This window comes from Sinocyclocheilus grahami, unplaced genomic scaffold, assembly GCF_001515645.1.
Source record: "Sinocyclocheilus grahami isolate Dianchi unplaced genomic scaffold, SAMN03320097.WGS_v1.1 scaffold852.1, whole genome shotgun sequence".
NCBI lineage: Eukaryota > Metazoa > Chordata > Actinopteri > Cypriniformes > Cyprinidae > Sinocyclocheilus > Sinocyclocheilus grahami.
Genome location: NW_015506031.1, coordinates 209,453 through 222,505, shown reverse-complemented (window position 1 = coordinate 222,505; position 13,053 = coordinate 209,453). Strand labels below are relative to the sequence as shown.

The following is a 13,053-nucleotide window of genomic DNA, read 5'->3' as shown; positions in this document are numbered from 1 at the left end:
TGTATAAAAATATTTGTACGATTTAAAAGTTATTTTCTATTTTAATAAACGTAAAAAAATATTTTATTTCTGTGATGATAAAGCTGAATTTTCAGCATTATTCCAGTCTTCAGTGTCACATGCTCCTTCAGAAATCATTCTATAATGCTGATCTGCTGCTCAAGAAACATTTATTTTTATTATTATCAATGTTGAAAACAATTTGTGCTGCTCAATATTTCTGAGGAAACCATGACACATTACTTTATAGGATTGATTTAATTGTATTTTTTTTGTTACAAATTACTTCTGATCAGTTTCATGCATTTTTAATGAATAAAAGAATACATTTCTTAAAAAAAAGAAAAGCAAGAAATTACTGACTCCAAACTTTTGAATGGTATAAAATAATGTAATTTTAAGTGTTGCTTTATGTCCTGTAAAGTCTCCAAAAAAATCTACAGATAATCTCTGCATAAATTAGATAATGAAGAATGATAACTGTTGAACATGCTTAAGATATAAATAGATACAAAAAATACCGTAAGAGTTGAGAAACACAATGTGTCCAGTTTCATACCACCCATGTGAGAGATACTGAATAATACTGAATATTATTCATGGGGTTCTCTATGAATACTGAGACGTGACTCACTGTGTTCATGAAAACATGCTTATTAAAATTTTAGTAGGCACAAAAAGGCTCATTTAAAAAGCTCAAAGCAGCCAGTTGTTATAAATGCATGCATTCATGTAATAAATGTAGATGAAGAGAGGAATAAAAGACCACAAGGAAGAGAAGTGGAGGATCACCTGCTGTTGTCATTGTCAAGGCATGGGGTAGATCGGCTAAAAGCAGAACAAAAGACACAATCACGAATAGCAGAAAGAGAGGCACAGTGAGATGGGAGATGACGTGAGTGAAAGAAAGAAAGAAAGAACGAGGAAACTGAGCTGCTATCATTCATGTTCTACAATAGTGGCATCTGATGCAATGCCAGCTTTGACTAAGCATACACACCTTAGTATGTACCAGCATGTATGATTTGGGGAGGCAAGTGTGTGTTCACGTCTGTCTGACCAAAAAAATCTACAGATAATCTCTGCATAAATTAGATAATGAAGAATGATAACTGTTGAACATGCTTAAGATATAAATAGATACAAAAAATACCGTAAGAGTTGAGAAACACAATGTGTCCAGTTTCATACCACCCATGTGAGAGATACTGAATAATACTGAATATTATTCATGGGGTTCTCTATGAATACTGAGACGTGACTCACTGTGTTCATGAAAACATGCTTATTAAAATTTTAGTAGGCACAAAAAGGCTCATTTAAAAAGCTCAAAGCAGCCAGTTGTTATAAATGCATGCATTCATGTAATAAATGTAGATGAAGAGAGGAATAAAAGACCACAAGGAAGAGAAGTGGAGGATCACCTGCTGTTGTCATTGTCAAGGCATGGGGTAGATCGGCTAAAAGCAGAACAAAAGACACAATCACGAATAGCAGAAAGAGAGGCACAGTGAGATGGGAGATGACGTGAGTGAAAGAAAGAAAGAAAGAAAGAAAGAAAGAAAGAAAGAACGAGGAAACTGAGCTGCTATCATTCATGTTCTACAATAGTGGCATCTGATGCAATGCCAGCTTTGACTAAGCATACACACCTTAGTATGTACCAGCATGTATGATTTGGGGAGGCAAGTGTGTGTTCACGTCTGTTTGAGTGTGTGTGTGTGTGTGTGTGTGTGTGTGTGTGTGAAACCTACTAACCCTGACTGCAGAAGAGTGCTAGTTAGCACCACATTATCCAGATGTTCAGCACCCCAGCTCAGTCGAAATGAGTCCTTCTCATGCTCTCGAGAGAACGCAGATACCTAACAAACAACATAATAAGACTACAATATATCATGAGATAAAAACCCATGTTGAACCCATCAAGATCTGAAAACCACAGATAACAACACTGACCCGTACATATGTAGATGTACATATGAGGTGCGATAGTTTATAGTTCACCTTATTAATCTGGTGGCTGGTGATCATATCCTCAATCAGCATTCCTTCACCCCTGTAAGCAAGATGACTGGGGGTCTCATGGGACCTGAAGTAGAACAGTGCAAACAGGTGAACAAGACAGCATTATGTGTGTGTACTTGTTATACTCGTAAGAGCCAAATTCCCCCCAAAAATGGCAACAAATGTTTAAAGCTAAAGTACAACTACAACCAATGTTGTGAGCTGGAGGGCGGGGCTAACAGTAATGAGCTGTTTAGCAGGAATTAACATACCTGTTGAATACTAAAATATTTGTTTATCTGTGGGTAAATGTGCCTTTGGATTTTTCTTTTTTACCGGTCTAGGTTGTGGATGTAGCTCATGCCATCCAGGTAGTGTCCAGGTAAAGAGTCATCACCAAGCTCTCTCAGGTCCTCTGCTCTCAGGTACTCTCCTCCATCACCTGTCATTGTGTCCTCACCTGTTCATACACACATTGATTTATTGACACTGTCAGTTTGACAGACTAGTGAATTGAGTACTGGTTGATCAAATGGCCAGATTTACTAACAGCTTGAACCAGCGCAAACCCTCTTTTGGCATTTAAAAACTACTGTTATGATTTACTAAAGAGACACAATGAAAGATTACCAAAAAAATCAATGGATGCAGTTATTTTTTGCGGCTGACCTTATTGCATACGCATCTGTAGGAGTTTCCCTTTTAGATGCAACAATTTATGGGAGGAGAGTATTTAATTGAATCATGTGAGGTGATTTACTAAGGTTTGCGGTAGTCAGTTTACTGGTATTTATGGCATTATTTAACACCCTGAATAAAAGCATGTCTTAACCCATTTTGCACATGTGTTGTTAGTAGATTCCCTGCACCTGATTATCATCGGTTATGCTTGTTTTCAACCCTATTCTAATTTGCACTGCTCTTGGTAGATTGCGTTGGTCATTAGAAATGATAAACATTACGTCTGTATACATTAATTTGCACATTTCCAGTAAACCACCCACAGAAATTTCCACTCACATTGGTGCTTTTATGGGATTGTGGTCTCAAGCTAATTTGCCCTGTTCAGTAAATCTGTCCCTTAAATATTAAGTGATAGATTGAATAAGCTGTAGTTTAATAAACTATCATTTTTATTTCTTTGGACTATATATTATATAACCTCTCATTTTCTGACATAATAAATATGCAAATACTTTTAAAATTCAGACCAAATACCATTAATTATCAACTTTCAGGTTTTAGACAGATTTTAAAATTAACCCATAAAAACTAAAATTAATAAAACTAATTATACTAACCATAACAATAGCACTGCAATTACACATTAAGCCATATCAAGCACCGCTAACCCATTATGTAGGCAATATGAATTAAAAAATCTCAGTGACCTACGGATACCATGTATTCTTAATTTTATGATTTTAAAAATCATCCCCAGATTAGCACAAATAACAAAGAACAAAGTTAGTTTTCCACAGTTGAGTTCTCTACACACAATAATCATGCCCGTTCCAGTTAGCACACAAACTGCAAACCACACGTTTGAATAGATATAAAATGAACTGAACGATTTTTGGCAAATGTAGCAAGTGTAATGTTAGTAAAGGGTCAGTTCAGTTCACTCTATATCTATACCCTGTATACCTTCAATCTCCATAGAGACTTCAGTAAAAATCTCCTCCTGCATCTGATGTTGGGCTACAGAGGCACAGCAGCTTTTACATAGATATATGAAATCCTGATTATGCATAATAAAAGTTGGTAATAAAACACAGTATCTTACCCTCCTCATCAGACACATCCAGAACTTCTGTCATTGTCTCTGGAACGTTCATCTTGTGTTTCTCTGTCACCGTCTACAAAAGATGAAATGAGCAATGCATTCAACATATATTCGGTATAGATTATGTATGCATCAAAAGTTCTTAATATGTAAAAAGGCATGGATTCATACAGTTGTTGTTGTGATTGTTTCCTCAGTAACAACTTTCAGAGTGTCCACCACTGAGATGTACCCTAGTCGCTTAGCAATAGAGAGTGCTGTGTTCCCATTCTGAGAGAGAAAGAGTATGAGGTTAGAGGAGTAAGACACATAATTATTATCATTTCTGTGAGTATGAGTGTGTCGCTCACCGTGGTGACAGCATTAGGCTTGGCTCCATGCTGCAGCAGGACATTGATAATGTGTGTATTTCCCTGCTGAGCAGCTTGGTGAAGTGGCATGTAACCGTTCTGAAAAAAATTAAAATAAAAATCAGTACGGCAAACAGCACTGAAATAACAATTATCATATAAATAATCAGAATGCTAAGCATGTCATAAATTTAAAAGCATGTAATTCTGATAGAGGCTACAAAAACAGAATATTCAGCTTACAAAATAAAAAATATTTTATTGATTGTATATAAATGAATGAATTGATACATTAAAATAATAGCACAGATTTACAGTCAGTCGTAGATATCAGTAATATTTCTCAATCACAATCTCAAAATGCATGGCCACAGAGCTCATAATCACAAAAATGATTAAATAATAGTTTATTAAGTAATAATTAATTGAGTTACCAAGTCACAAAATGAAAGAATATAATTTAATAAATATATTAAACTCTTACCTTAGTTTTTGCATTGACATTGGCGCCATTTTGCAAAAGGAAATTAACCATTTTGACATTTCCATAGTGACAGGCAACAATAAGAGGAGTGTAGCCCAACTACAAGAAACAAGAAAATGTCACATTGGCTGAAGTGTAACATATTGAAATATTATTAAAAATAATAATAATACAGCAAAATAACCATGGTAAAAACTATGGTTCAAGCTTACTTTGGTCTGCTGGTCTATGTTTGCATCATATTTGACCAGTATTTCAGCCAGCTGCACTCTGTCCTCCTGAGCAGTGAGGTGAAGCGGTGTAAGGCCACTCTGAAAAAAAACAAAACAAATGCATCTATTGCATTTAATGTGCATTTGCTAACACAATGTTCACTAGGTTTACGGTTCTTTTTAAAAAGTCAGTGTGGCTATAATGTGGACTGAAAACCTATCACAACTTAAAAGAGTTTGAGTCCACATTAAAAGTCTAGCTACAAAGTCAAAATAAAACTTACATTTTTTTTTTTTTTTATCTATTTACTTTTATGTCATGTCACCATTAACTGACATGAGAGTGTCATTAAATTATTGAAATATTAACTTAAATTCTTAGGTATTTCAAGGACATATTTTACATCTAAGGGGTTCGGCTGACATTTGTAATAGTCAGTTTGGATGACAAAAATATGGTAAATATCTGTCTTGACACTGAGGATAAATACTGTAGGCTTCCTGCTCTAGATCTTACCTTAGTGGCAGCATTGACATGTGCACCCTTCTCCAGCAGTAGGGAGGCCATCTCTGTGTGCCCCTCCTGAGATGCCAGGTGTAAAGGACTCACTCCCTGTTTGGTCAATGCATTGGTCTCTGCTCCATACTGAAGCAGCGCAGAGGCAATCTGAGTCTGGTTCTTCTTTGCCGCAATGTGGAGAGGTGTATAGCCGTTCTGCATAGGAAGAAAGACACAAAACCTCAAGTTATACATTTTTGTTATATTACTGGATGCAGAGACATCTTGCAATCAGTTTAGGATTTGCACCTTAGCAGTAGCGTGAGGTGAGGCCCCTTTATCCAAGAGCATCATCGCCACCTGCTGGTTATCATAGTGAGCAGCTACATGCAGAGGTGTGAGACCGTACTGGTTCAGAAAGCCAAAGAGAGAAAGAAATATGAAAACTGTGAAAATATATTTACAGAAAATAAATAAATTAATTAAATGAGTAGGTGATTAAAGTTTTGACTTTCACCTTTCCAGTGTCATCAAGAAGTGCTCTCCGCTGTAGGAGGAGTTTTGCCACATCCAGGCTTCCATACTTAGCAGCAACATGTAGGGGAGTGAAGCCTTTCTATTAAGGGAAGGATATATAGGGTTAGTTAAATATAGACAAATACATACACTGCTGTTAAAAAGAAGTCAGTAAGATTTTATTGTTTTAAAGAAATAAATACTTTTATTCAGCAAGGACACACTAAACTGATCAAAAGATTGCTATTTTAAATAAATAGAATGATTTCTGAAGGATCATGAGACAGTGAAGACTGGAGTAATGGCTGTTGAAAATAGCTTTGCCATCACATGAATAAATTACATTTTAAAATATATTAAAACAGAAATTAGTTATTTTAAATTGTAATATTACAAAATATTAGCATTTTTACATTTTTGAACAAATAAATGCAGCCTTGTTGAGCGTAAGAGAATCATTAAAAAATTGTACTGACCCCAAACAGTAATGAATATGTAATATTACGGAGCCCAGCACATGAAATGCAGGGGAACAAATTATACACGTCTTATTATATATCGTCTTTTTAGTTAAATGGTGGCCATGAATTAAGAATTTTTTTGTTTTGTTTTAATTAAAACGAGAGAATGAAACAGTACAAAATGGCCACGATTTATTAAAATGAAGGTATAAATTCTTATTTCGTGGCCATGATTTAACTAAAATGAGGGAATTAATCCACAAGTCATGGGAACGAATTGTTAATTTGTAGACAAGATATATATATATAGTTTTGTCTGCATCTCATGTGAGGGGCTCAGTATAAAGTAATAGGGTTATTAAAATATCTGATATCCCTTTCAATGATATCCCTGCAGTCCCACCTTAGTGGTGAGTGAGTGAGATGCTCCGGCCTCCAGAAGCACTGTAGCCGTCTCCACCTGACCTTCACGAGCGGAGATGTGCAGAGGTGTGTATCCATTAGTGGTGGAAGCGTCAGGGTAAGCCATGTGCTGCAGTAACAACTGCACAATCTCTGTCTGACCCAGACGAGACGCAATGTGAAGGGGTGTCTGGTCCTCCTGGAGGCAAGAGAGAGAAAGAAGGAGAGAAATGCAGCTTTAGTATTTTTAAAACTCTACTTGTAGGCATTAATATCTGTATTATTTTCGCTTTATTCAGGAAGTGTTTTTATTGACTGACTCTGGCCATAGCATCCACCAGAGCGCCGTTCCTTAGCAAACATCGCACCACCTCCATCTGTCCTGCCCTTGCAGCCATGTGCAATGCCGTCTCACCACGCTGAAAACAAACACAATCAGTACTACATGAAATGCACTGCTATGTAGGCCTTTTAGACTAGTTTTTTTAGGAGAGAGTAGAAAGGATAGGAAATGATATCAAAAACTGTACAGCATAAGCAGGCTAAGCCATGGCTCTGAAAGTAGGGGTGTGATATATATATATATATTTATTATTTTGTTTTAAAGTAGTCATTTAAAGTTTTCTATAGATATATTGTGTCTGTGAGAAAAGTATTTGCTGAGTTTCAGTTCATTATTGCGAAGAGCTCCTGTTCAAGGAGACCGAGATGGCAGAAAACACATCTTGTTTGTTTTCTTTATTTAAAAAAAAACATTTTGTTGATATTGTGAGTGCACACAAATAAAAGTAGACCCTTTACAGCTCCTAATGATGTATTATTCTTATCTGTATTAGCAAATATGGCATATTTTAAGTTGTTTCCACTGTTATTAGGAAAAAAATGCAAGTGATCGCCCCGGCGCCTCCATGTCCTGCAAACTACGCTTTAGTTTACACTCGTCGCACAAACACTTGGATATGTGCCTAACAGCGCACATTTATCTAGGTTAAACGTTTAAACTAACATTGTGATATGCGTGTTTTATATCTATAGCTTTTATTTTAGGCAAGTCGTGTTGATTTAAGAAGGCTAAATTGATCAAACATGTGGTAAACTCTGTCGGCCGCTGGCCACTTGGTCATCACTTTAAAAAACAAAAACATGAATTTAACAAACAAAAAATGTTCCAAACATTTTTTCTAAATTAACTTAAGAAACAAAAAGAATAACCACTTTGGCATTAAAAACAAAAATGAACTTTTAATGGCTGCAACAGCAGTTGTTAATGAGGAAGAGAGAGAGAGAGAGAGAGAGAGAGAGAGAGAGAGAGACACGGGCTTCATTCAGACTAGGGCCCAGAATTCTGATAAGCTGTCAGACAAGGGCCGGGCTAGGGCCTAGATTTGAGGCCTGAGAGGGCTCTATGCAAAACCATGCTGTGACGTAGCTGTCACACGTGATGCGTGTAACAATCCAATAAAGACAAAGAAGAAGAGCTCAATAATATTTAATAAGCCAACGATCAGGGTACAATCAACGTTATCCACATTAAACATAGACGAGACTGGACAAACACTGGAAGCAAACACAGGGTTTAAATAGGACTGAGGACTAACAAGATAATTAATGTAACAAAGGTGAGAGAGATAGCTAATCGGACACATGAGGGAAAATTAGGTCAATCAGGGAAGACTAAGACAATGACAAGACTGTGACAGAACGCCCTCTCCCGGAAGGCGCGACCTTGCGCCGTGGAGACGAAGAGGGGATGGCAGACAGGCAGGAGGAGAATCTGGAGGTGGCCAGATGACCAGGAGGTGGCAGACAGAAGAAGACAAAGGAGGTGATGACGGAGGGATGAGCCGTGGAGGAGGAGGAGGCGAGATAGCAACCAGAACCCAGCCAAGGTGAAGGCTCCTGGTGTAGACACAGGAGGGAGGAGCCATGGATGATGCCTGGGTGGAGGATCCTGGAGTGCGAGCTCCTGCGATGAGGCCGGAAGCGATGGTGACCCAGGTGGAACCGAGCAGACGCTCAGCATGGGTGACAGAGGATCCAGAGGGCCAAGGCAGAGCAGCAAGCTCCAGCGACCGAGGTGGAAGCTGGGATCCGGAAGACAGCGGTGGAGCCGGAGCAACCAAGGACGAAGGCGGAGCTGGAGGGAAGGAGGAGCCTGACAGAGACAGAAGTGACAGAGTGATGAGGGAAGCCAGAGGAGTGAAGTCCCAAGGTGGACTCGGATGGAGGAAGGAGACGGGTAGAACTGGTGGGATGACGGAGCCAAGGAGCCAAGCCTGTTTCCTTCAGGCTCTTCGGTCGCGGTGGGCTCGTGCTCACGCTCGGTGCTGCACTGGGATAATGGCTGGCTGGGTTCTGGCTCAGGAGTGGGGCTGGTGAGTTCCTCATCTGCATAGCAGGGAATCAGTGGCGAGTTGTAATTTACCAGAACCTACTCCACATAGGCCGCTAGCTGTCACGCTAGCTATCACCGCCCCCAGACAACTTTGCCTTAACGGCAATGTTTAGTCCCACATGGTAAAACGTGGTGAGGCAGTTATCCGGGTAGTGTGTTCGGTTGGCAAGGTCCAAAAAGTCTCTTGTGTGGTCCTCGAGAGAGTGCTTCCCCTGCTCCAGCAGGAGGATGAGGACAGCAAGATCATACATTGTGCCAAAAACAACAAAAAACACCCAAAACAAAAAACTCAAAAAAATGCCGCTGTGTTGGTCTAGTCTTCTGTCACACGTGGTACATGTAACAATCCAATAAAGACGAAAAAGAAGAGTTCAATAATATTTAATAAACCAACAATCAGGGTACAATCCACGTTATCCACAATAAACACAGACGAGACCGGAGAAACACTGGGAGCAAACATAGGGTTTAAATAAGAAGGAGGACTAACGAGATAATTAACAATGACAGGTGAGAGAGATAACTAATCAGACACATGAGGGAAAACACGGGGTCAAACATGGAAGACTAAGGCCCTGTCCACACGAACGCGGTTATTTTCAAAACCGCAGCTTTTTCTACGCGTTTGGCCGTTCGTCCACACGCAAACACAGCACCAGGTCACTGAAACCGAACATTTTTGAAAACTCCTGCCAGGGTGAAGATTTTCAAAAACTCCGGTTGCAGTGTTATCGTGTCTACAGCGATAGACTGGCTAGATTTTTGGCTTGTGACGTCGCAGCATGCGCTGTTATCTCAGCCTACTGGAAACTTTTTCAGGCTTCTGATTGGCCAACATGGCTTTACGGTTGAGATTATATCGCCACCTGTTGGCTTGGCATGCTCTTGACAGTGCTTCATAGCATGCATTTGCGTTTTCATGTGGACAGAGATTTTTTTTAAAACAGAAGGAGGAAAAACTCAGTTTATAAAAAATACCGTGTACGTGTGAACATGGCCTAAGACAATGACAAGACTGTGACAGTAGCCTATTAGAATGCAGTTAAAATGGCAGTGAAAATAGTTACAAAACAACGCCATAGAAGAACCGGTCAATTTCTCTGAGCAACACAAAAGTGAATTGACATTACCGAATGAATCGTTTTCTTTTTGTTTTGTTTTTTTACAAATTGTTCATATACTGTATATCATTTCATTTATGAAATGATTTCATATTTCAATATTCACAATTTTACTTTTAAAAACAATCTTGTCGTATTATTTATGCAATTGTAATTGGAGATGTAATTGTAAATACATTTATGACACCTCTGATTTGAATACATGCCACATCAAATGCACCTGTGTATTCGGTGTCATCTCTGCAGTACAAAATAAATAAATAAATTGTTGATATTGATTTCATTCGATTGGTAACTGCTCTATAATGTATTATTATTATAACTGAATTTATTGACTAAATAAATAATAATGTGACATAAAAGATGATCTAATTTAATAAGGTTAGACAAAAAATTTCCTTATAAAAGGTAAAAATGTTCCTGCAAATCAAATAACACCCCTTATATGAAAAGTTAATTTGTGTCCCTGCTATGTAACCAATGCACAGAACATAAAGAATATTAAAAGATTTGGGATTCATTCTTTGTCAATATCACACACTCCGACTACAAAAGAAATGTAATAAGAAATGTATTTAAATGTGATACAGATCATGTGCATCATGATGATTAATTACTCACAATATTACAGACATCAGGTGAGGCTCCATTCTGTAGCAGTAGGAGAACAATATTCAGGTGTCCCATAAATGCTGAAACATGGACTGGGGTCAGGCCGGACTAGAGAGAAAGAGAAGAGAGAGTAGTTATGCTAACTTGCACTCATTCTCGTCAATAGGAATTAATTCAATACAATTTCAGATTCTGAAAGTTCGGTTTATATGAAACCTAAACGTTGCAGTTCAATTCACATATTCAATTACATAAACAAAATTTCAGCACATGCATATCTAAAAATAATTTTTTAGCAAATTAAATATTTTTTTTAGCAAATATTTAGTAATTATTCAGTCCTATCTTAAATATTCAATCTAATCTTTAAATTAGTCAGATTCAAGCATTTACATGTTTAATTTTTTTTTCCTTTTTTTTATAGGATTATTTCAGATCTACACCACCCCTTTCCATCTGATCCAAATTTCCTTCGGATCACGCTCAATCAGATCAATGAGGTTTTTACATGAAGACTTTTCAGTCCGACTGAGCCATCACTTTGATTATTAACATGCTCCCAAATAATCTGTTTATGAAGTTAGTGTTATAAGAGCAAAATAAACTAACAAAATGAGCAAGTAGCAGTTGAGTCAGCAGTCAACAAGAGAAGCCACTTTCATTCACATTACATTTAGACATTTGGCAGATGCTTTTATCCAACGCGGCTAAAACTGCATTCAGTGTGGACATTTTATCAGTATGCATTCCTTCAGAATCAAACCCACTGTCATTGCTATTGCCATGCTCTACTGTTTGAGCTACAGGAATAATTAAACTCTACAACATTTTGTAGAGTTTTGTAGACTTTATTTATTTTATTATTCAAGATAATAAAATACTTCACATGCTAAATCGGATATTATTATCCTAAATAGCATACAATATTTCAATAAGTCTCAGTTACAGAATTCTAGGACTCTCACTTCAGTGATGGCTTGAATTGAGGCTCCGTATTTAACCAGCAGTTCCATGACTTTTACTCTGTTCTTCTTACAGGCAATATGCAGAGGAGTGAAGCCATTCTGACAGACACAATAAATACATTAGTAATGCTCATTAACATTGGTACACATTTATTTGACTTTTTTTAAAGGCAAAGAATTACCAGTGCTCTGGCATTAGGATTTGCTTTTTTATCCAGCAGTAATTTTGTGACTCTGTAGTGACCACAGTGGGCGGCAACATGAAGGGCGGTCAGGTAGTCCAGTGTGACATCATCAACCGGTGCCTTGTGTTGCAGCAGGTGCTTCACACACTCGACGTGATCACCCTGAGCAGACATGTGCAGCGGGGACAGGCCGTTCTGTGTGTGCATGTGAATGTTGAAATACAGAGAATGAGAGAGGAAAAAAATACAGATCACCTTTAGATCAAAAAGTAATAATAACAATGTAATAATGAATTTAGCAATATTTATTAAAAATATTACAGTTTTATAGCTTTTTATATGTAAAAAAATCAAATAAATGCAGCCTTGGTGAGATATATATATATATATATATATATATATATATATATATCATTAGCAATTTTAATTTAATTCCTTGTACCTTGGTTCGTGCCAGTATGGGAGCTCCTCTTTCAAGCAGTAGTTCCACTGCAGTGTCATGTCCACTTCTGGCTGCACAGTGCAGCGGTGTCAGCCCATCCTGTTCAACAGAGAGGAGATAAATAGAGACAAACAGCATATATGAAGACACGTATATGAATGTACATACATAATGCATTATGAAAACTACTCAGGCAAAGCACATGAAAACATCCCTGTTCCTAGAGATCTACCATCCTGCAAAGTTCAGCTCCAACCCTGATCAAACACACCTAAACTGGCTAATTAATCTCTTAGGCAGCACTTGGTAATTACAGACAGCTGTGTTGGAGCAGGGCTGGAACTGAAGTCTGCAGGATGGTAGATCTCCAGGAACAGGGTTGGGCACGCCTGGTCTAAACAGTCACGATGTATGGCTCACAAAAAAGCTACTTTATCATTATTAATTTCATATATACAAGTACATACAGTAGAATAAATTTTTCTCTGAACTGACAGAACAGACACTAGAGGGCGCTTGTTTTACTGCATTTTGATGGTTTTATTTGATTTTTGATTTTAGTTTTAATCAGTGGTGGACGAAGTACACAAATCAAGTACTTGAGTAAAAGTACAGATAC

General features: G+C 37.7%; 1 protein-coding gene across 10 annotated transcripts in view; it reads right to left on the bottom strand.

Moving 5' to 3' along the window:
- Positions 1-13,053, bottom strand: part of ank2a (ankyrin 2a, neuronal) — a 48,342-nt gene that overhangs the window by 21,334 nt on the left and 13,955 nt on the right. For 5 of the 10 annotated variants that reach the window (XM_016247738.1, XM_016247741.1, XM_016247739.1 and 2 more), the window contains 18 exons: positions 12,435-12,533; positions 11,990-12,187; positions 11,808-11,906; positions 10,852-10,950; positions 7,035-7,133; positions 6,716-6,913; positions 5,853-5,951; positions 5,645-5,743; positions 5,354-5,551; positions 4,837-4,935; positions 4,625-4,723; positions 4,141-4,239; positions 3,962-4,060; positions 3,791-3,863; positions 2,341-2,464; positions 2,005-2,089; positions 1,759-1,862; positions 1,425-1,460 (listed from right to left, as the gene is read on the bottom strand). In XM_016247738.1, coding sequence (XP_016103224.1) covers positions 1,425-1,460; positions 1,759-1,862; positions 2,005-2,089; positions 2,341-2,464; positions 3,791-3,863; positions 3,962-4,060; positions 4,141-4,239; positions 4,625-4,723; positions 4,837-4,935; positions 5,354-5,551; positions 5,645-5,743; positions 5,853-5,951; positions 6,716-6,913; positions 7,035-7,133; positions 10,852-10,950; positions 11,808-11,906; positions 11,990-12,187; positions 12,435-12,533 — 2,006 coding nt within the window. The remainder of the gene's footprint in view (positions 1-1,424; positions 1,461-1,758; positions 1,863-2,004; positions 2,090-2,340; positions 2,465-3,790; positions 3,864-3,961; positions 4,061-4,140; positions 4,240-4,624; positions 4,724-4,836; positions 4,936-5,353; positions 5,552-5,644; positions 5,744-5,852; positions 5,952-6,715; positions 6,914-7,034; positions 7,134-10,851; positions 10,951-11,807; positions 11,907-11,989; positions 12,188-12,434; positions 12,534-13,053) is intronic. The other 5 variants (XM_016247743.1, XM_016247746.1, XM_016247745.1 and 2 more) reach the window with 1 other exon arrangement.